Below are 24,195 nucleotides of genomic sequence, written 5' to 3' on the forward strand. Positions count from 1 at the left end.
TGACTTTTTCTTTTTCTCTTACTGAGATAAAGGCAATGGAATCTGAAGCTTGACCCTGCTTTTACAGATAAGTTCCGAGTTCCTCAGATGGACACCCTTTCAACTGGAGAAGTCCCCAAAGCAATACACCTTCCTGTCCAAAGCAGACCGTTGGCTAGACAGAGAACCATTTTCACCGATAGGACATCTGGTGCCAAGTGAGTATCTGCAACCTCCGCACTTGTTTGATGAATGCTTGTCTTCATCATCTTAGCTGTAATAAGCTGTCATAGCCCAGGCAACTCATACCACAGGAATCCATTTTGGAGACTGGAATCTGAGAGCAGGACGCCAGCAGGGTTGAGTGCTGTCATTCAGCTCCACACACAGCTGCCTCCTTACTGTGTCCTCTGGGCACGCAGTGAAAGAGCTAGTCTTTCCTCGTTGAGTAAGGGCAGGAAGCCCTCCAGAGTTGCCCCATCAGATGATGGGGTCTCATCAAGATCTCACTGGTTTAGTCACTTGCCCAAATGCTTCCTCCAGAAACCATCACCTTGGAGGGGGTGTCACATTTCAGCACAGGGAGTAGCTAACAGACTCTGAGTCCCTTGACAATGTTCTGCCCATCAGATGATCGCACTTGGAATTTCCGTCCATCATTGCTAGCTGGGACACTTTTGCTAACAGTTTTCCCTCCTCTTTATGTTAAAAGCAAAAATCATCAACTCCATAAGATTTATGTTTGACTGTATTATTCATTCACGTAGTTAAGAGTTATTTTTGTTGATTTTTTTTAGAATTATGAAAACTCCCATGGAAGATCATTTTCCCAGAAAGTCTTCAACTATCTCGTGAGTATTTGAGGATCAGAGGGTTCAATGAAAGAATATTCCTTTCATTGTATATGAGTAGGCGCACTGTGGTTGGCTAAAGACCTTATTTTAAATTAAATTTCATAATCAATCTACCAATTAGATTTGATCAGATCATATGGATGGCATGACTTGAAAGGACTTTACCATTAGAGTGTATGGTTGTTTAAGGTGGCATAGTTTCAGCTCCTTCCGGAAGTTGCTAACAACCTGACTTTACTCTCTTGGAGTTCTCTGGGGAAACCAAGATCCTAGCATGGTTATTTCATCAGCTGTGTGCCACTGACTCAGCTAAAGGCTGTGTGAAGCCTCAGTTTGCTCATCTGTGTTATGGATGATGCTGCCCTTTTCATGGGCTTTTTCTGCTTGTTAAATGAGAATATAGGAAAGGGCTCGGCACAGTGAATACAGATACTCAAACTACAGATTTATTTTAGTGATTAATTATGAGCAAGACTAGTTTTATAATTAAACCTCATCATCATTGCCTCTTTCTAAAGATATTGGGACCTTCTCCGAGGCAGTGTAGAAATGACAGATGATTCACTCACTGGACGCTGCTTTCAGATCTGTACTCTCGAGGGAAGTGCTTTCACTTCCTGGGCCATAGTATGATTGACTCAATGTCACAGGACCAACACCTTGTGCTCTGCCTTCTCTTTCATTCTAAAATGGGGGTGATCATTCCTATGAATGATACGCAAAAGCACTGTGCAAGGTGACGACATTGTCTTACAAGATGGGGTGGGTTCATGGTAATACATGTTTTTCTCCCACTGAGAAATGTTCCTCTTAGGTATGTAAAAACCAAGAGTGGAAAGAATCTACACACTTGGGTTGAGAAGGGAAAAGTGGGGACGTCAGTCCGCCTGGATCCACGTGCCTCAGGTCTGGCAGATCTGGACTTGTGGTGACCACTCTGCCTTGTGTGGGCCTTTGGGTCTCAAGATCATCTGGTCTGGGACCCAGTCCCACCCCCAACCCCACCCCCAGGCGTTGTTTGTCGTGCTGCCCCCTGGACATGAGGCACTGTCTGGGGGTGCATTATCTGTGAATCTTGGTTTGCGTAGGACTCCTCCCTTCAGTTCCGAGGAGGACCTGGATGAAGAGGATGTCATCCAGGCGTACGGGTCCCCAGACCTACTTCCTGTGAAGCCATCTAGAAGCAACAAGAGCAACGTGGTGAAGAGTACAACCAGCAGAAGTGAGACTGACTGGACCGAGGGCAGTGAGGTCGAGGAACTGAATGTCCTTCCCAAGCCTGCAGGTGACCTGGGTGGCTGGCAAAACCTCCTGGGAACTGTCCCCTGAGGACACCAAGTGGTAGGAGTCAGAGATGGGAGAGTGTGCAAAGAGAGGAAGGCAGCAGATCTGAAAAGGCACTGCCCAGGAATGTGGTCAGGGCCTGGCCATGAATCCAGGGCCAAGGTGAAGGAGAGGGCTGCCATGACAAGGCAGCACACAGTGTGAGACAGTTGGGAGGGCTGCAAGGGAAGGCTGCTCCATGCTGCTGCCCTGGGCATGTGCATGGCCGTTAGCTCCCTGTGTCCTGAGCCCATTCTACGACTATACTTTGATTAATCTCTTAAGCAAAATCTTGTTTCCCAATAAGGTCACAATTCTGAGGTGGTAGAGCTGAGACCTGTAACATGTGGACTTGAGGGAACCCAGCTCAACTCATAACACTGGGTGTCTACGGGCGTGGCTGGCACCATCCACTTTGCTGCCCTTCAGAGTGGATCAGTTCTACATATCTCAAACATCAGATATAATCAACCTATTGGTTTCTTTTGATTTGCATAGATAGTCATTCTTCTGTACCCATGGTGCACTGGGCCAGGTCACACCTGCAAGTCTGCAGATGCTCAGTTCCCTTAATGGAGGAGGCACGGTGCTTGGGTACTTTCTACTCACCTCCTCTGTGCCCTTAAGTCACCTCTAGATCTGCTGTGGTATGCAGTACAGTGTGAATGCCATGCAAACAGTGGTCACACTATAATGTTTAGGAAATCATGACAAGAAAGAAAAAGTCTTCATATGTTCAGTACAAACACGATCGTTTTCCCTTAATATTTCTGATCCATGGTTTGTTGAATCTACAAATGTGGAGGGTCAGCTGTGACATTGATTTATACAGTTATGTGAAGTATAACCAGCTGATTTAAAACAAATTTAAAATATTACAAACTTTCTTATTCAGTTGATCTTACTTGAATGATGTCATTAAATGCAGAGCTTAGAGTTGCCATGAAGATGGATTTGGATTGAAGATTGAGTCTTCTGAAGAAACATGTCTCAACTGGTTTCCGTTGATCCTACAGGAACCTCCATCCAAACACTCACTGAACAAGTTGAGAAGATCGCTTCACATCCCAGAAATGTCACCAGGCCCACCGGTGGGGTTCATGTTGCTGAGATGTTGGTCAGAAAGGAGGAGTTACAGGAAGAACTAAAGGTGACATCACTTTGGCTTGCAAGCATGCCTTCAATCATTTTTTGGACAGATACACCTCAATAACTGTAGAGTGTGTGTGTGTGTGTGTGTGTGTGTGTGTGTGTGTGTGTGAAATATAAGACAAGACTTCTAGTATAACAGAGGTTGAGATTGTTCACTTGACTGTCTTTCAGTGTTGTGTTTCTTCCTATTCCATAGAGAATCAGAGCTATTGGACTGATGCCTGGTACTGGATGTTAACACATCTCACAGGCTTCCCATTCCTGTCCTAGGAGTATTGGCTGCCTGTGGATCCTAGATGTCTTCTACAGAGAGATGTGGACTGGCTGGAACCTGGGGTGCTCCTGCCCCTAAATCACGTCCTACAAATGGAAGGGCCTTTTCTGGAATCTGTGCAAAATGCTTCAGAAACCACACGAGCCCAGAGAGTGCAGGGCAGCCCCAGAGCAGTGGAGCCCAGTACTTGCTGAGTGCTTCTCTCTCCCAGGGCCTGGAGTTGGTTGTGGATGGATCCCTCCCTGTTTCTGCACACAGCTCATCTCGGGGGACAGGCTCTGCCAGCTGGGGTCACTCTGGCCTTCACTTTTCACCAAGATTGAGTTCTTATCCTATTTTTTCACCTAAAATTAATTCTTACCTGTTCACTCACAGACTCTAGAACAGTCCATCAGATTACTTTCATTAGTGATCTTGCTGCTCCGAGTCCCATCATGGCAAAAAGCCACTTGTCTTTCAAGAGACAATGAAGTGTCTTCCTTTGGAAAGCACTCGACGTCGGCTTCCCTCAGGAAGGGTCTTTTCTACAGGGCTCTTGTGATGTTTAGAGTTGAATGCCCCTGCAGTGCCTTTTTACCGGAATTTTCTAAATTCACAATGGTACAAAGTAGAAAAAACAACCCTAGATCCATGGCCCAGAAGAGCCTTCAAGATGCAGACTTGCCAGTCTATCACAGTACTGTGTAGAAATGGCTGCTGTAGCGCCAGCTTTTTCTTTTACTGCTTAGTGTCAGTTGCTGAGTATAGTGCCTGTGTGACTGCTGGGCACCATCTCCCTGTGCAACATGAAGTCATTGTGCATGCATTTCTTTCAGTGCACAGATGTGGATGAGGATGACTGGGATATCTCATCTTTAGAAGAAGAAAAACCTTTGGGGAAAAGACCTGGGAAAGAACAGAAGGAGCCTCCATCTGTGAAGAGTGAACCAAATCCTATTCAGCTGCCCAAGGCCTGGGGTGCATCACAGCCTCGCGGGCCGCGGGGGGAAGGTGCGCTGCTCTCCTGTCTCACTTGCTGATTACCTGTCCTGCATTTATCAGTCTCTACTTCAGTGATGCCAACATGCATCAGACAATTTTCATCACCAAGAACTTGATGCTTTTCCAGTGTTATATTAATAAGGGCTATACCAATATAAAAAAGATGTATTTTTATGTAATTTTTTAAAAATTTATTTAATTTTACTGGAAAGTCAGATTTACAGAGAGGAGAGATGGAGAGACAGAGAGAAAGATCTTTCATCCACTGGTTCACTCCTCAAGTGACCACGATGGCCAGAGCTGAGCTGATCTGGAGCCAGGAGCTTCTTCCAGGTCTCCCACCAGATGCAGGATCCCAAGGCTTTGGGTTGTCCTCTAATGCTTTCCCAGACCACAAGCAGGGAGCTGGATGGGAAGTGGAGCAGCCAGGACACAACCCAGTGCCCATATGGGATCCCGGCGAGGACTCCAGTTACTAGGCTACCATGCAGCGTTCTTATTTTCGTGTAATTTTAAGCCTTATCTTGAGTCTTCATAAACCTGGAGTGGAGCTGGCAGTATGATGTAGATTAACTTGCCACCTGCAATGCCAGCATCACGTATCAGAGCGCCAGTTCAAGTCCCCACTGTCCTGCCTCTGATCCAGCTCTGCTAATCCACCTGGGAACAGTGGAGGCTGGCCTAAGTACTGGACCTCTGTCATCCACATGAGAGACCAGGATGGAATTCTTGGCTCGTGGTTTTGGCCTAGTGAGCCCTGGCCATTGTGGCCATTTGAAGAGTAAACCTTTGAATGGAAGATCTCTCTTTGTCTCTGTCACTTTGCTTTTCAAATAAATAATTCTTTAAAAAAAAGTTAGTGATAGAAATATCCTTACCAAAGAAAAAGTTTCTTTCATGCCAGTATCCCTAGATATTAAAATTGTGACTCTTAAACCTCAATGGGCCCACTCTCCGAGATATCCTCCTGCATTCCTGCTTCCCTACCAAGTATTTTTCTTGATTCTCTTCCAGGGCAGTTTTAGTGCTAGCAGTGTTGTCCTTGGGATGTGTTACAGATGAAATCCTTCATTGGAAGGGTTTCTGTCTACCTAGTCTAGAGCCTGGTTAAGTCCCGTATCTGAAGTCTCAATAAATTTCATTGTGAATTTTAAAGAGAAATCCACTTAGTTTTATTATTATTATTATTAAAGTAATTCTTGCACATGGTGAAAGTCAAGTTGTATCTTGGCCACCTGCAGTTCCTCTGATGGGCACCTCCAGGTGTCCCAGGAATGCATGGACCTGGGCATTAGGTTTGGGTGTCCTGTAAGCACCAAGGGTCCCCTGGCTTACTTTCACCATTCACTTTGTGCCCCTTCTTTGTTACATTTATTTATTTTTATTTTTTTTTTAAAGATTTATTTTATTTTTATTACAAAGTCAGATATACTGAGAGGAGGAGAGATAGAGAGGAAGTGGAGCTGCCGGGATTAGAACCAGCGGCCATATGGGATCAAGACGAGGACCTTAGCCACTAGGCCACGCTGCCAAGCCCCTCTTTGTTACATTTATACCCAACTTTGTAAGCTAATACATGTGGGTGTTCACATTTCTGCAGGCAACCTTGGTGCCTGCCTCCTCGTCCACCCACCACCCTTCACTTTGCCTTGTCCCTCTCACTGTCGCATCAGAAATGCCTCTCCTCTCACATTGTCAAGTTATAGCACAGCCGGCATATCACTGTGCTTGGTCCAAAGATCCACTCTAAGTGCTGAAAACCAATATATAAGACCTGCAGTGCAGTGGGTCCTAATGTACAGGCAGAGAGGACTCTCTGAGTGCAATTCCTGACTCTCCCCAAAGCCGTGGCCTTGTGCCTCTCAAAGTCAAACTGGATAGGGCAAATTCTCTGCCCGTCAGTGAATTGCAGGTAGCTCCAGATCATGCTACTTTCTACTGAATTCACATTGAGGCTCATCGACCGTGCAAAGTTCTGTTCTCAGCACTGATCCAGCCTGACTTGCTGCTTCTCCTTTCCTGACATCTGTTCAGGCAGTCACCAATGGCAACTGAACACACTGAATGCAGGGGACTGGGCTGGGGGCTGGGCAAGGGCAGGGAGGCAGGACCCAGGGCCTTCTGCCCAGGAACTGGCACGTGCCAGGGTGAGGGGCATCTGGGAGGAGCTCCCGGGTCATGGCCAACTTGGGGCTGGATCTTGCAGCAGCCTCTCACATGGCTCATGGGGGCTGGAGAGCGGGTGTCTCAGAGTACACTCAGCTCCTTCCTGGCTCACAGGTGAGAGTTTTGGATTTTTACCGGCTTGACGATGTGCTTAACTGTTGGTCCCTTCTCGTGCTCTCCCCTCTGGCTCCACAGGACTTCAGGAGAATGAATCAAGCACCTTACAAAGCAGCTTAGTAACCGTGTCGGACTGGAGTGATTCTTCAGACGTGTAGCCCTAAACTCAGGCTTGGGAGAGGCTTCCAGAAGCCAGCAGTATTTCAGGAACATGTCTCCTTGCGTGCCGTTGCTCCTCCGTAGAGGGTTTCCCACAATAACAAGGAAGCTGACTCAAAGAACAAGGGTTTCTTTAATGGCACCTCCTACGGTATTAAAAAACCAATTGTCCACAGTATTTTGAAGCATATAATGGTGTTTAAGACTTCTGCTTAACAAAATAACATGTCATTGATGTCATAAGAAGTTTTTTTTTTTTCTTCAGAACGGTACTCAAGTGTTAAGTGTATTTTTTCCAAGAGTTTTTGAGGTCGTTTTTATTTTTTTTTTTAACTTATAACAAGTCTTAGCCTGAGTTATTACAATTTTAAAAAATATCTTATGTATTCTGTCACACTGAGAAGTGTTCATAAAAGTCTGTTGGTATCCTTAAAATTGTATTAGTCCATTCAGTAAAATCTTATGAGTTACTTTTTTTTTTCACGTAGAAGTTGAAAATGTAACCATTAAAATGAGGTCTGTGTTAAATGCATTTTCCTACAGTATCTTAGTCATATTTAGCTTTGAGCCCACTGGAAAGCATGTTGCTGTTAAAGTTAGGTTCTGCAGCTTAATCTTCATCTTGGATATTTGATAAATAAAATGTAGCTATTTTAAATGCCATTTATCAGAATATAGATGGATAAGATGGAGTCATTGCCAAATTCACATGTATTCAGAGTTTGTTCTGGCTTCTTGTAAAACATTCACCTCATATTATAAAATACCTCAAAACTCAAGTTATATTCTTGAACAAAGGCATTGTCAAAGGTCTGGAAATTCATATGAGCTGTTTTATGAATTTTTTTACACTTTCTGTACCGTCCTGTACTGTTTCAAAAAACTAACATTCTAACCACATGGTCTGTTGTGTTTGGGATCTCTTCATTTTGTCAACCTTCCCAGTAAAGCCCTCCATGACTTCCCCTGAGTATGACTGATTTGTTTGATGACCATTGCTGAGTTAAATCTGTACTTGTTGGCATTGCATCTGAGAATGCAACACAAGATGGTCCAAGAACCAGGGAGCCTGTGACCATGTGGGAGACTGGATGAGGTTCCAAGCTCCTGGCTTTTTAAGGTTCTTTGGGGCATGAACCAACAAATGGAAGACTTCACTCTCTTTTTCTGTTTATAACTCTGTCTTTCAAATAAAGAAATCTTTTTTTTTTAAAAGTTTATATCCAAGTAAGCTCACCTTTTAATTTTTCCTGATTGCATTTTCCATGAACACTTCCTTTTTTCAAGATTTATTTTCCTTGAAAGTCAGTTACAGGGAGAGACAGAGAGAATCCTCCATAAGCTGGTTCACTAGCCAAGTGGTTGCAATGGCCAGAGCTGTGCCAATCTGAAGCTGGGAACCAAGAGCTTCCTCCAGGTCTCCCACGTGGGTATATGGTTAGGACTTATAGGGTATAGGCCCAAGACTTGAACCAACCTCTGCTGCCTTCCCAGACCATTAGCAGGGGACTGGACTGGAAGTGGAGCAAGGTGGGGGCTTAGCCTATTATACCATGGTGCTGACGCCTCCATAAAGGTTTTGAAGTATCCTTGGGGTGTACTCATTTCATTTGTATGTTTCTTGAAGCTTTTCAAAATACAGAATCGGATTTGTCATGCGGTAAGTAGACAAGAGATAAGCAGTCTACAAAAAGATACCAGGCTCAAAAGATGGTCCACTGGTCACTTTGTTCATTCACTGAACAAGATGTTTAATGAGCCACTTAGTTGTTTTGGATGTGTGTTAGTTCATTTCATCAGAATGCTTCTAACACAATTATTGTTCTAATCCACAGCCTATATATGTGAGAAAATATTACAATTTATAACTCTCCAAAGGCCATAAAATTATGAAAATGACAATAACGAGCTTTAAACCAGGTCTCTGCTTCAAGGTTGTGTCTACTGCGTCTGCATCCTTGGATGGAAATGTAGGGTGCTTCTGTCAAGTAAACACTTCTAACACTGTGATTTTCCTTTTAAGCCTCTCAGGCTTCAGGAAAATCATAGATTTACCTGGACAGTGATTCATATGCAGCAGGATTTTAAAAAAAGATTTATTTCAATTTTATTTGAAAAGCAGGGTTACAGAGAGAAAGTCTTCATCCACCAGTTACTCCTCAAATAACTGCAATGGCCAGAGCTAGGTCAGTCCAAAAGTAGGAGCAAGAAACTTCTTCTGGGTCTCCCATGTGTGAGTAGGGGCCCAGGGACTTGAGCCATCTTCTGTTGCTCTCACAGGCACATCAGCAGGGCGTTGGATGGGACGTGGAGCACTTGCAACCTGAACCAGTGCCCACAGGGATCCAGCGCCACAGGCAGTGGCCTTACATGCTGCACCACAGAGCTGGCTCCTGCTCAGCTTCTTAGTCACAGACAACATAGACAACAGTTCCTCTCCACTCTTTGAAGCTGTGTATTTTATCCTATTTGGAAGTTGAATTGTGTTACTAGCACTACTGCAAATTGTTTAAGCTCTGATTTCCCCCACGTTGAATACAGAGCAACAACTGTGTGCACCAGGGTGGCTGTACTGGGTGAGTGAGATAGGGGATGGGGGTGAAATAACTGCATCTTTGTTTAAAATCCCTAGAGCAACTTACAGGTCTTGAAAAATGGCAAATCTCAATTGCAAGGGTAGGAGCTGCATGCTACGCAGCAAACAACCTAGCAGTTCTGAATAAGGCAGGCACCAAAGTAAGCTGTGGTACTTCCTTTACTGGCTCTGGACTTGGAGTTCATATTCCTTAACTGGGTCTTTGCTGATTCTGTATTGGAGAAGCCTAAGCAGCTACAGAGCATGGAACTGTCACATAAAAGGCAATTACGTCATGGTTCCATTAGCCATTGCTTCAATAATCAAAATACTGACAGGATAGAAGGGCAAAAGTCAGCTTGACAAGGCCTGTGAAACCTCTTTCACCTGCATACCTTTTGAGAAACAATATCACCGTTTACATAATGTTTACCATATATGTGTATTTGCTTTCTGTCCCATATGTGAATGAGAAAGAAACATAAGGGATGATTGAGACAAACATGTGAATTGTAAAATGGATATAATAGAAAAGACTTCTTGAACCTTTTCAAGTTCCACATATCCCAAACAAGTACAAAATATTACCAACCTTGTAAATAACCTGCTTATTTTGCATAGAAAGCCGCAACAGAAAGCAATTAGAATATAACTATATAAAACCATTTACATCCATACAATCAACAAAGTCTTCCAATTCCTATTAAAAAAAAACTTTGAGTGTTGATTATAGGAGGGTCTTGATGAGGATCTCTTTGTGAACAGTTCATTCACTCTTAGGACAAACTCAAGAGACAGCTTGCCAGCAGGGCTCTTTAGACATAGGCGTTTTTATCAAACTGTTTTGAAGGGTGTGCGGTTTTGAAATCTTCTCCGCCATGATACTTTGTCCGAGAAGACATGGCGGACGTGGCCCCATTGTACGCATATGCCATTCTGCAAGGCAAAACACAGTCTGTAGAAACTGTTCTACACGTAGGGCAAACAGAAATGGAGAGAAATCATTTCCACCTGTCTCCACCAACAGCTACATTTAAGTCTTCCCCTTTCTTAGCTCTCTTCCCTCTGCAAGTCCTTTCAGGAGACATTTCTGCAGAAGCACCCATCACTTGTTCGTTTGGCCATTCTCTTCCAACCAGAGCTGTAGTTAAAACCCTCCTGGAACCTGGGAGACTGAGGACCATCATCAACAATTCCTGCCTATGTGAAAATTACCATAGGTCAAGCTGAAGAACATGGGTTCATATTTGGGCTCTCATCTGTACATACAGAAGTAGCTTTGGAACAGATAAAGGATAATTTGAAGAAAATTATATTCCTAACCTTTTCTAATCCCGGATTTTTGAGAGTCCTAAGAATTGTCTGGACTATCCACAATTGATTCCACACGTAATGATTGAGAAGAGTACTGTACATGTCAAGAGGTCATTTTTTGCCTCTTTCATACCTGGGTGTTTTGTTGTTGTCAGATATTGAAAAGCAAAATATGACACCACCAATTATGCAGAGCGAGGCTCCTGCCCATCCAATAAACAGAGCGGCTCCCAATTCATACCTGTGAGAAAGTATTACACACGTATTACAGCTTATTTGTGGTGTTGGGGGTGGGGAGTGCAGGTAAACAGTATTTAACATTACTAGGCAACATTTGCTAAATGCTCATCACAAATTTTTGCAGATGGAACTTCGAAGTCATGACAACTGTAATCTGTATAATGCCTTTAACCTCTTCTCCAAATGTTCACATGGCAATTACTTTATAGTTGCAAAGACAGCATTCACATAGGGCAGGTGAAAGCAAAATCAGCCAGTCTGAGACAGCTATGTTCCTTGAGCTCTGCCTTCATCTCACCCGTTTTCCAGCTCTTGATTCCATTCTGCAGGGTAAACTGTGGGCAGGCTGTAGTTACGAAATAGCAGGCAGTTTCTGCATTTATCTCAGATCAGTTCAGTAGAGGTTTATGGAACACCAGCAATGTGCAAATGACGGTACAAGATGCCCCTAAAGGACTGAGGCTCAGTAGCCCAATCATATTTGTCATCCAAATCTAGTGTGAGGAGCAATAATCGCTAGCTATCATTTACAATAAATGGCTGTTAAGTACTGAGACAGTCCCACTCCAGAGGAAGCCAGTAAACAAAGGGTGGGATGGCGCTACACTCCTGAGAAGCACAGCAGTAGAGAGTTAGAGAAAATCTTCTTAGGAGAAGACTATTTATGCAAAAAAATAAACAATGAGAAAAATACAGCACAATCCCAGGAACTCTGTGTTCCCACGTTGGCCCATCTCTTTTCTGAAGAATAGGCACATCACATCAGGATCCCATATGGGCGCCAGTTTGTATCCCGGCAGCTCCGCTCCCCATCCAGCTCCCTGTGCAGCCTGGGAAAGCAGTGGAGGACAGCCCAAAGCCTTGGGACCCTGCACCCGTGTGGGAGACCCAGATGAAGCTCCTGGCTCCTGGCTCCTGGCTTTGAATCGGTGCAGCTCTGGCCATTGCGGCTGTTTGGGAAGTGAGTCAAAGGACAGAAGATCTTCCTGTCTCTCCTCCTCTTTGTATATATGACTTTGCAATAAAAATAAATAAATCTTTAAAAAAGGATATTTGGATGCCCTGAAGTAAGTTGGCATCAAATCTGTCCTTCATCATCCATAATACATAGACAACTAACAGACTGACAATCTCTAGCATATTATTGTTATCGGATAATTACAATTTTAGGATATTTTCCATTTTCCATTTCAAGGCATTAGGCTATCTTCTCTCTCAAAACTATGCCTTAGTATTTCTTTTGTAAATATGCCCCCAAAGAGATGGTCTGAGATGTTTTTCTTAAAATACTGAGATTTGTTAAAAACAGAATAACAGTGCCAGGGATTGTGGGTTTTGCAAAAACAAATCTGTAATTATTAAGAGCAGTCAGTTGAGTGTGGAAAGTGATAGGAATTATAAGCCCCTGGTTGGCACTTTGAGTCCCTGTAAAAGAGCATGATAAACATGTCCACTGCGTTGCACTAACACACAGGATGAATTACCAGGCAGGTCAGGATTTAGTTCCATGAGTGTAGGTCATGTTACAACTTTCTGAAGGAATTCAGTAATCATAGGTTTAGCTTATACATGCACTAAGAACTGGTTTGCTGATTCCATTTTATTATGTTTTATTTTTCTTCAAGTCCCCACAGGCCCTATTCCAAGGATAATACACTTTCCACTTGAATCCTTTGTGAATTTCTCTGTCCAAGTATCTTTCAGAGCTGATTTTAGAGACCCACGGTTTACTCCAATTATTATTTTTAACCAATCAGATACGAGGGGTTCTGTGGCTAGTTCTTTCAGTTGATTTTTCTTCTTCACTCCTGTTGAGGACCTGCATTGCCAAGGTCTTCCATACTGACTTCAAGTCACACCTGTCCTGGTGTGTGATCTTGCAAAACTGCCTTCTGCTACAGAAAAATGGGACTGACAGAGAGAGAACAATATGCACTCCAGTTTGTCCCCAAGGCCCATCTCATCCTCTGCTTGGAAATTCTCCTTTCATTTCTGGTACTGCGGAGAAGTTGATTTTAACACCTCAGGAAGATTATCCAAAATTGAGATTATCTGTTGCAAGTCTTTGCGTTGTTAGCAATGTCCATTTGGCCCAAGGTCAGCTCTTCTACTCAGAGGGTAGCTTCTGTACTACAAATGCCCAAGCTGCTTCATTATTTTGCAGGTTACATATCTACTTCATACCAGACAGACCTGTGATCCTTGAGGTGAGCACAAAGCTTCAACTATAGACCAAAACAAAAAAACTATATTGTTTTGGGATTGTCTCAGCTGATACGACTCATGCAAAATTGTCCCTATAACTTTTAATACATTTATATCATTGAATGCAATTTCAGTAAGAAAAAAAAGCAATAAGGAACAAATCTACTTCTATGAGAAAAGTCTAACCACTAAAACTTTCCCCTGAGAAAGAAACTATAAAGATCTGAGATGTTAAAAACGTGCCCTTCTCAAGGGCCCGGTGGCGTGGCCTAGAGGCTAAAGTCCTCGCCTTGAACGTGAGTGGGATCCCATATGGGTGCCGGTTCTAATACCAGCAGCTCCACTTCCCATCCAGCTCCCTGCTTGTGGCCTGGGAAAGCAGTTGAGGACGGCCCACTGCTTTGGGACCCTGCACCTGTGTGGGAGACCCAGGAAGAGGTTCCTGGATCCTGGCTTCGGATCGGCGCAGCACCGGCTGTTGCGGCTCACTTGGGGAGTGAATCATCAGATGGAAGATCTTCCCCTCCATCTCTCCTCCTCTCTGTATAAAAAAACAAACAAAAACCAAAAACAAACAAAAATGTGCCCTTCTCTGCTGGGTGAAGCTCGAGTCATCCACCCAGCCGAGTCCTGTGACCCCGGTTGCTGCACTTCATTCCTGAAGTCATAGCATAGCATGTACTGTTTAGAGGAACCTAGGGAAATGCCTGACAAATACCTTTTATTTTCACCTCCTACTTCTGGATTCATTGTACCCTAATCCCCCTTCTGACTTGATTTTCCTTCCATGGGAAGTCATTCCTTGCTTGGGATCATCTCCCCAAGACAGGACACCCAGAGTGCTGTCCATCTGTTAAGGGTGGACAAGATAGACACAGTTCTGTTCTCAGGAATCTGATAGTCTTGGTGGGGGAAAATGTTAGCCAGATGTCAAACAAATTATTAAAATGCAATAAAACATAAAAGAATCAGAAGAAAAGGCTTGTGCAAATAAGCATTACCACTGTTCTTCCAGGTACGCACAGATTCAGGTACAGAAAATGTGCACTGGGAATAACAGCGACACAGCTCACAGTGCTGCTTATCTGGGCACTAAGATGCTGTACATCCAACAGCCATATCTAATGTTGACTATAATTCTGAAAGACAGAAGTTACCTCACCATCTTATAGATAAGGAAGCCAAAGCTTGGGCAAATCAAGTTCATACTTATCCTATGTCTATAGAAATGGTGGAACCTGTAACTGTGATTGTAAACTTCAAGCTCTTAAGTCTTACTCCAGTTTCCTTTTATGTACACCTTAGCTGAAAAGAATATTTTATAATCTAATATAATAAGCAGCCTATCAAAGCAACATAACTTCCAGCTGTCACTTCAGGCAGTTTTCACCCCCTGGCTCATTAAGCTCTCAGTGGCTGAACAGCTCTAGGGCATGGAATTTTTGTTCTGAACACCCTTGGCTGTCTTTCCACCCAGCACATGAAGAGGTGAGGGTAGTCATGAGAGCATGAGCCGCTGGAGCCAAAAGGGATCAAGGCAGTCCCTCCAAACACAAATGTGAGAGCCCTCATCTTGGTAAGATGTCCAGAGGAGTGAAAGGACCTTGCTGAATTCACAGAGCCAGGAACTGTGTCTCACCCCATCAAGTACAGTATGGTCATTCAAACATATTGTCTTCATCCCCAATGTAATCAAAAGTGCAAACAGCCAGATTAAATATTCTCGGTACCTTAAAATAACCAAACATGTTTTCAAAAAAACAGTTGAAAATCCAGGAAGTGTACTGATGTGTTGTAAGCGTTATTCTATCACTAAGCCATCTCTTTAAACAATGCTAACACAGGGTGGGTGTCTCGCCTGTAACACGCCCCAATCCCTCTTAGGAGTACTAGGTTTGATAATAGGCTTGGGCTCCTGACTCCAGCTTCCTGCTAGTGTAGACCCTGAGAAGCATGGGAATGCAAAAGTTGCCCATAGTATGATAAATATGTTGATATATTCAAAGGAACACTTTCGAGCCAGCATTGTGGTGCTGTAGTTGAAGCCACCACCTGCAGCACCAGCATTTCACGTGGGCACTGGTTCATGTCCTGGCTGCTCCACTTCTGATCCACATCCCTGCTGATGGCCTGGGAAACCAATGGAGGCCTGAAGTGCTTCGGCCTCTTCCACTCACACAGGAAACCCAGATGTGCCTTTTGGCTCCTGGCTGCTGGCTTCAGCCTGACTTAGGTCTGGCCTTTGCAGCCATCTTGGGGAGTGACCCAGCAGATGGAAGTCATCTCTTTTTTCTCTCTAGAATTTTCAAATAAATCATTAAAAATTTATTTTTTTAAAAAAGGAACTTCTCACAATACTAAAGTTAACACATTCATTTTAGAAAAGATGGTTGCTAAGCAATGTCTATGCCATTGAACTTCTCTGCTGGAATGGATCACTGTTTTTCTGACCTTGTTCCTCAGTGCAACACGACATGCTGAGTCATAACACTCCCAGTAGGAGCAATAACATGTTCACTTCAAACTTTGAAGTCTGAACAAACTGACTTTGAGGGAAATTCCTGTAACAGAAAACACTTTCCCTTAGGGTACAGCCAGCCTGATGAAGCCTACATCAAGAATCTGTGTGTGGGCACATGGCATGCACCGCTTTCGACAGTGAGATAAAAACATACAGATCTTATAACAACCAACATAAAAACGTTTTAGGATAGAACAAGAGAAAACCTATACAGGCGAGGTGCTCACAAGCCAAGGCTCAAGCATATCTCGATGCTAATAACATCAGCGGCCATATGAGACACATGTAACCTTTCCTCTACTTTTTCCTTCTACTAGGTCTTTGATATTTCAACATCAATTTCCCTGTGGTCAAACATGACAGATCATATAAGCAAATACCATGTTATTTTAATATTTCCTGAGCAAGAGTTAATACCCTTAAAATCATAGCTAATGTTTCTGAGTGTTTGTACCAGGAACAGTTCTAAACAGCTCAACTGCACTGTTTCATTTAATCCATCCCACAAGCTCCTCAGTTCTTGTTATCTTCATCTGTAAGATGAGGGGCACACGGTACAGGAAAAAAAAAATCAATGACTTTTTCAAGGTTACACAGCTGATAAAACAGCAGCTGGGCTTTGCTCTTGACCCCCTGCCTGGATCCAGGAGCCTTGCTCTTACACACTGCCTCCACTCCGCTCCTGCCCCTTCCCAACAGGGTCTCTTACAGTATGCTCAGTTGTTCCATTTGAGAAGAAGACAGACAGCCCTAAGCCAAGCCACTGTGCATGTCAGGCAGCATAGGCTAGCTAAGAGATTCCAAAATAAGAACACGTGGTTTTCCAATTCCAGACATTCTATGTTTGGCTTAGGACACAGGCCAATAAACAAGCAGTGCTAACTACAGTGGCCGGACTCATAACGGAAACTCCCAGAGGCCAATTACTGAAGGCTGAGAAGATGTGAATATGCAAGCTGGATGCTTCCAGCACCAGTCAGTGACACCCAGAGTTGGCAGACACTGGGGGTCTAAGTGGGTCTTTAATTCTTGCCAACAAGACAAGAGCATCAAATCGATTCTGCTAATCGGAGGCCGATGATGCTTTTGAACAAAGTCAGGTCACAGAATCAGCCCCCATTTGGTTTTTAATGTTCCTTTTTTTAAGAGGCAGAGCAGCAGAGAGAGATTGATCTCCCACTTGCTAGCTCATTCCCCCAAATGACCACCACAGCTTGGGCTGGGCTCAGAAGCCAACAGCCAGGAACTACATTCAGATCTTTTGCTAAGTGACTGGGATTGAAGTATTTTAGCCATCCTCTACTGCCCCCCAGGGTAGCAGGAAGCCAATCTGCAGTAAACTGGATCAGAAGAAGAGATGGGAGTGATCCCAGGCTCCCAGTACAGAATACAGCAGCTTTACGCTGCTTCACCACAATGCCTGCCCCTTTTTCATAGTTAACAGCTATATTCTGTTTTTTTGACAAGTGGCACACTCTGGAATCTCCTAGCAAGAACCAATAAACTCTTTACTAACAATTGTACATTCTCCGAATAATCTCATTAATGGAATAATCTCAAAATAAATAAATAATCATGATATATTAAAATACAATCGGGCCCGGCGCAGTGGCGTAGCGGCTAAAGTCCTCGCCTTGAACGTAAGTGGGATCCCATACGGGCGCCGGTTCTAATTCCCGGCAGCTCCACTTCCCATCCAGCTCCCTGCTTATGGCCTGGGAAAGCACCCGAGGACGACCCACTGCTTTGGGACCATGCTTTGGAGACCTGGAAGAGGTTCCTGGATCCTGGCTTCGGATCCACACAGAACTGGCTGTAGCGCTCACTTGGGGAGTGAATCATCGGACAGAAGATCCTCTTCTCTGTATATCTGACTTTGTAATAAAAATAAATAAATCTTTAAAAAAAAAAAAATATATATATATATAAAATCAGGGCCGAAGAGAGAGGTTAAATGTCTTGGTGTGATCACCTGGTGGAATCAATATTAATATCAAACTCACCAGGAAAATCTCTGTAACCTAAAAACTGTACTTCTTAAACTGTTGTTCAACTAAATCTCATAGACAACAAGAATGAGAGAATTAATCTGAAAGAAAGCAGCTATTTAATTCTAACAAAAATCAGAGTGGTAACGATATTTAATCTAAACAAAGCTCAGATCCTAAAGTAGAAGCTAAATATGCGCCAGGCGTGAGACTGACCCATGGGTCTGAAAAGTCTGAAAGCAGGGAAGTCTAGAGGTCCTTTGTAAATAGGAAGGATAGGTCTCCTACACAAAAAGAGAATGAATCAAAGATCACAAAGTTCTGTTTCCTCAAGTATAGCAATGGTTAAGCGCTGTTAACCTTGCTTGATTTGGAAAGCAGTTTCTTTATGTCAATCAATTCTTTCTCAGAACAGTTTATTTAAGAAAACAAAGCAAGACATTCTGAAAGTCAGTGGCTTGGACAACAAAGCAATGATGAGAACCACACGATGGCCCTGTGCTGATGAATCATGCCAAGGGGCACCTGTGACCACAGGCTTGCAGGAGGGCACATTTGTTTTTTCAGATTTGGTAGGTTTAGTTTTTATAAAAAGGTGAAACAGCCTAAAGGGAAGAGTTGAGAAAGAGTTTTCCAGGCTCTGCAGGAGCCCAGGCTAGAGTCATCAGACAGAATCCCAACTCAAATGAAAGGAAGCTAACCAAAGGGAAGAAAGGGTGGGATATGAATAGCAGAACACAAACAGTGTGGCGAAACTCTTCAAAGACTGCGATTCTGTTAAATGTAACTTCCCAGGTACACGGTGACAGAGTGAGAGTCTTACACCGCCTACTCACTGAACATAAAGCACAATACTCTATGCAGTGCTGCTGCCATCACTTCACACGATTAGCTCCAATTTGTGCATCAATACAGCTTCTATTGAGTTCCTTGCTCAAGGAAGGAATGTGGTGGCAACTGTATATATGAGCTTGGTTGTATTTTCCAAACTTATGCAATCAAGGTACAGAAATGGGGAAATCTACAAAGATCCAATTATTACATTATTACTTAATACAATTAACTCTTAAGAACAACAGCAAGCTGACACTATGAGGCCTGAACTGTTTTCCAGCATATTCGAGGGTTTGGGTATCAGAGATCCAACACCTGCTCAACAGAAATACAAGAAGGCAGCCAATAGCTTTCTCTCGGTGTGATCCATTCACGGTCGTGACTTCTATAATTGGAGGAGCCTTTCTGGAAGTAACTAGGTTTTGTAAGATTAATATCTGAAGATAACAAAGAGGAGAATGGGCATGTTTTTTAGCTCAGCCTCTGAGAATCCTAAAAGGATGCATTAAAAATAAGAATTTCACTTCCGGGCACTGTGCTAGGCAAAGAAGACAGGAGATGAAATAGATTCTTTATAACTTCAAGGAACTGCTTATTTCCTAAGCTGCCGGATTAAGGCAGCAGACAGAACCTTCCTCATGACTGCACCTCACAAATTCAAGTTCATCCAGGGTCAGCCATGCCATGAGCTCCGATTCTCTGACATATCCTTCTCCAGGTGTTTGAGCAAAGGAAATCAGAGGCACTGATTACTATGGTCTAAGTAATGCCAGCTAAGGGAATGTTGTCCTCTAAATCATGCCAAGGCAAAATCTGGCTTTAAAAATCATAACACTTCAGGTCCTCTAAGCAAAGTTTATTTTGTGTTCGTAATCAACTTGTAATCTATTGATTTTCCTAATTTCCAGCTTTCCCCTCCTCAGAAGATTTTGATAAGCCAGATGAAGTCAACATTAGCAAACATACTGAGGGTTAGAGAGGTACTTCGTTCAGACAGTGTGTGTGTACCTGGGGGTGTCACACGGCATTTTGGTGCTTCTTTTCTATCGTTGTGGGTCATGTGAGTATGACTGCATGTACGGTTCTCAGGCCTTGATGATCCTTGGTCATGGAAACCACACAGGCCTTTCCTCATGCAAGGGGCCATGAAACATTCAGATAGAGAGGAAAGTTCCAATTTCAAAAAGCCAAAACATTCTTAAAATGCAAGTGTTTCACAAAGCCTATATTATCTGTATGATTTTGGTGTCAAGATCTTTATATATATAGTCACAACTATTGTCCATTTGTAAGCAGTGCTTTTTGGTGTGTGTTTCAAATAAATCAGAAAACTGTAGGTGTTCTTTTTAAAGTCATTACAGAAAAGAGCTAACAAAAATAAATCTTGCTTTCCATACACAGTGAAAGAAAAAATGATATGGTTAACACACAAGAAGGGCTAATATAAGATGGTGCTCTGTGCCAACCACATGTACGGATACATACATTGCTGAAATAAATGCACTGTATTAATGTTGATAGCAACTCTGAGACTAGTAATCCTATTATCTCTATTCTGCAGATGAGAATATTAACCAACAGCAAGGAGTAGTGGAAAAAGGAAAACTGGCAGGCCAAGAGTGGGAGTGGGGTAGCTCAATGTATTACTAAGAATTTGGAAAAAAGCAATATATCTCATAGAGCATCATTGTTGAACTGAGTTTAACAAAATTCTGAGAGGAGACTAAGACAATTCAATAGTACTAAACTGAATGAGGAGACTAAGCACATAGCAAAAGTCCAGGCAACATTCACAGGAAGACAAGTTGAAGTTACTGCGTGTACGCCAATTACCCATGGCAATTTAAGGAAAGAGTTAAGCAATGACTAAAATGCAAACCAAACAACTTTTAATCATCTCCAGGAAAACTTTAAAAAGGTGACATAGAAAGGATAATGTAGAAAGGTTAGCAAATATTCTTAATAAACTATAAGAAATACATTTTCATTGTGTATCTATGATACTAAATGTCATATTGGAGGCTAAGGCAGTTATTCTCGTTTCTGATTTTATACAATTTCTGGATTGAATTGGTTGTAAATGTATAGAAGAAATCCTCTTGATGAAAAGTATACATGGCACACGGTCATGAAAATAACAACAGAGAATATTATAAATCCTGCAGAATTGAATTGAATCCCAGCTCAATCAACCCAAGCTCTTTGCAACACCTTGGCTAACTCCTTCCTCAGTTTAGATAAGGCAGTACCAACCAACAGCATCTATTTTGCAAGAGCACAGTAGCAACAAAACAATATTTCTAGTGCTCTACTAGACACATTGGCATGGTTCAACATATGCTCACCATAATTTTCATTGTATGAGTATTTCATGAGATAAACATTTATTCTTTATGCAACAACTATATTAAAGACAGATCTAGCAAATCAATTTCCAGAGATCCCTAAATCTTCCAGAAACAAAGCAATGTCCCCTTGATAAGCTACTTTAGTAATTTACTTCATACAAATTCACCACCTGATGTGAAGTCTGTAAATGGACTATGAGCCTGGCTGGCTTTACCACACCTGCACATACAGTGGCTTCCTACTGAAGCACGTGGAGACAGTCTCACAAAAGAAACATTTGGTCCATTGTGATTTCTGATACAATTTCCTTGGGGTTTTCCCAATGCAAAAAACAAACAAAAAAAGAAGAAGAAGAAAAAGAAGAAAGCCTTGGAAAACTATCAAAAGCAACAGTTCATAGTTGAAAAGCAAAAACAACAAACGTATCGGCTGATACCAAAGCAACAAAGCCCAGCTGCTACTGTGTGCAGCTGCCATGATCTGCAAGCATCTTTTTAAAAACCAGGCATCAGACAGCTTTTTCCTAAAGGTTAACCAGGTGGCAGTTACACTGCAAATTTAACAGTCCAAGAAACTAGCATCTGAAAAATGCAACTTTGGAGACACAACCATCGAGGCAAGCTTTCCTTTTTCTATTCTCACATCTCATCTTGTTCTCCTCCCCATCCTGCGCCTCTCGGCCATTTTCCCTCGATGTGGCTGCAACTGTGTATTGTGCAGCAGATGAGTTCCAAACTTTGACAGAATAATGAAATACACCTCTTTCCAGTGTGGCACATCAAGTGCTCAATCTTGAATGATGTTGCCAATTGCCATTCATCAGCACGTCACACTTTCAAAAGCCATTCAGGAAACCCAAACGTCATCACAGGGAAACTCATGCCTCAGTTTAGAACATAAATTCATACACATTTCCAGCAAGTTTGTAACCTACAGACCGAAAAAAGTACTTACTTTTGCTCAACAAAGAGAGGATCGAAGAACTCTGTAGTGATTTTGTTGGCGTACAGGGAACAGCCAGTCATGGAGCACAGTCCTGGAGAATGGCAACAGGAAAGCACAATGGTTAGTACAGCCTCATGAGCACTGTGAAGTAACTCGTTTGCAAGAATGTGACTTCTTACCTGACAGGATGAACACAATCCCAGCCAAACAGGCAATTTTCGCTTTGGCTTTATCTGAGCCCCCGACTTTGGTACACTTCATGCCAAAGAGTGCAAAGATGGAGCCGAAGAAGCCCAGGCTGACCGCAGCGATCATAAGCCCTCTGCACGCCTGGATGTAACCTGCGATTAGAGGAAGCCAGGCATGTTAACTCACAACTCGCAGCTGTACTGGGAGAAACCTTCAGTCCACATAGTCATTCTGGGTACCTGATCTGTTTTCCAAAAATCAAAATGACTATGTTGGTTAAAATATGGGACAAGAAGGGAAAAACGAGTTAATGTTGATGAAGTGCCAATTTCAGTTCACACATAGTACAGGTATCACTTTCCGTACGGGTCTGGGTGTGATTATTCCGTTTCATGATGAGGAAACGGAGACACAGAAGGATATGTGATATGCCAGCAGTGAGTTAGTAAATCTAGAATGGATTCGAACCCATACTGGACTACAAACCCACCTCACCCTGCCTTTCCCCAGGAGGCACACCATGTACCACCTCACCCTGCCTTTCCCCAGGAGGCACACCATGTACCACCACTCCCACCCTCCAAGTCAGAGGTCTTAAATAGGTGACCCGATGGTTTTGACATTGTAAAAACAGAGAACTTACAGCTGGGCACAAAAGCTCCCAAATTTTCCAGTTTTAGTGGAAGTTTATAAACACTCACTGACCTGACTAAGGTCATGAGCTATGAGGACTCTAAATCAGGGACTATGTTAGTGACATTGTACTATTGTCAAGGTATACGTAATAAAACTGCACTTAAAAAGCACTGCTTAATTAGAAGAGTAGTTTGCAGTTATCAAATCAATTGTTTGCATATAGACGAATGTCTTCCAAGTATCATAGGTATGTGTTCTGCTGGTTTGTTTGACCATGTCTCCTGCACCATTCGTTGTTTTAGTCACATATTTTTATTTGCATGGCTAGGGTGATGGCAAACATCAGTGTCTTTTGACCAGACAGAAACACATTTGAAATCAATAGAATAGAATAAACATTTACCACATAAGTCATTTTCATTTCACTTGAAATAGCACCATATTTCAAGCTGAAATAGTGACAGTACTACATACTACATGGAAGTTAATTTTTGTTAAGAAAATGAATATTCATCAGATTTACACAGGGAATTATGCCTTTTAGTTGGGAACAAGAAAGCCTCTGAAATGTCAAGACATAGCAAATCATTTATTCGTGTTCAATCCTTAAGTAAATAATAATCCTAAAACCATGACAATCGTGAGTTCAGGGAGAAGATGCTGATGGCCTCCAGTCCAGGCTCCTTTGGGAAAGAATGAAATCTGAACATTTATTTCTATTCTAAGAATCTACTCTGAAGACCAAACAGGAACTTCTTACTGAATTTTATTACATTCTAGTCTCCTACATATGCAAACCAAAGTGATGGTGACCTTCTCTTGGACAGAGTGAGCTACTTCCACATAGAAAACAATTTCACTGACATTGAGGCCATCAGAAACAGCAAAAGAAACTTATTTTCAACAAAATAGGATAAGGAAGGCTTCTTTTGATAGCAATAATCATGCCTCAGGGCTACTGGGTTCTCTGTTGTCCAGTAATGACCAGCCCTGTTTTCAGTTTCTACCTCAGTCTCTCAGGCCGTAGTCCAGGACACAGGCAATGGCATGGCAAGGGAGGAGGATGAGGAAGAGGCAGAGGAGGAGGAGGGGGCGAAGCAGCGACTCATCAGTCCCTTGGGGTGTGGCTCATCGGTCACCACCACAGTCACTGTGGTGCTGCTTTGATGAAATTCATTTTAATCTGTAGTTTTGAGGAGTTTTGGCTGACTCTGAAAGCAGTCATTAAACAAATTTTTAAAAATATGTGTTTGGGGGTGAGGAGAATAAACATATAAAAGAGTAGTTTCCCTTCTCTACGAGGAACAAGTCCTGAGACTTCCACACCCCAGAGACTTGAAACGACAGGTGGCACTGAACCCTGTATATGCTATGCTTTTCCCTGTACACACACA

The 24,195-nt window shown here is 42.8% G+C and overlaps 2 protein-coding genes across 11 annotated transcripts in view; one reads left to right on the top strand and one right to left on the bottom strand.

Annotated features, from left to right (window-relative positions):
* Positions 1-7,975, top strand: part of DZIP1 (DAZ interacting zinc finger protein 1) — a 52,486-nt gene extending 44,511 nt beyond the window's left edge. For 3 of the 5 annotated variants that reach the window (XM_058670540.1, XM_058670538.1, XM_058670539.1), the window contains exons 18-23: positions 68-197; positions 777-830; positions 1,922-2,118; positions 3,173-3,306; positions 4,398-4,572; positions 6,925-7,975. In XM_058670540.1, the coding sequence (XP_058526523.1) occupies positions 68-197; positions 777-830; positions 1,922-2,118; positions 3,173-3,306; positions 4,398-4,572; positions 6,925-7,004 (770 nt within the window). In that variant the 3' untranslated portion in view covers positions 7,005-7,975. Of the gene's footprint in view, positions 1-67; positions 198-776; positions 831-1,647; positions 1,781-1,921; positions 2,119-3,172; positions 3,307-4,397; positions 4,573-6,924 lie in introns of those variants that run through there. The other 2 variants (XM_058670541.1, XM_058670542.1) reach the window with 2 other exon arrangements.
* A 1,112-nt stretch (positions 7,976-9,087) lies between these two features.
* Positions 9,088-24,195, bottom strand: part of CLDN10 (claudin 10) — a 115,110-nt gene continuing 100,002 nt past the window's right edge. For 3 of the 6 annotated variants that reach the window (XM_004577397.3, XM_004577396.3, XM_058670543.1), the window contains exons 2-5: positions 22,156-22,317; positions 21,986-22,067; positions 11,028-11,135; positions 9,088-10,516 (exon numbers count right to left, since the gene is read on the bottom strand). In XM_004577397.3, coding sequence (XP_004577454.1) covers positions 10,396-10,516; positions 11,028-11,135; positions 21,986-22,067; positions 22,156-22,317 — 473 coding nt within the window. In that variant the 3' untranslated portion in view covers positions 9,088-10,395. The remainder of the gene's footprint in view (positions 10,517-11,027; positions 11,136-21,985; positions 22,068-22,155; positions 22,318-24,195) is intronic. The other 3 variants (XM_004577399.3, XM_004577398.3, XM_058670544.1) reach the window with 1 other exon arrangement.

This window comes from Ochotona princeps, chromosome 12 (genome assembly GCF_030435755.1).
Source record: "Ochotona princeps isolate mOchPri1 chromosome 12, mOchPri1.hap1, whole genome shotgun sequence".
In the NCBI taxonomy this organism is placed as follows: domain Eukaryota; kingdom Metazoa; phylum Chordata; class Mammalia; order Lagomorpha; family Ochotonidae; genus Ochotona; species Ochotona princeps.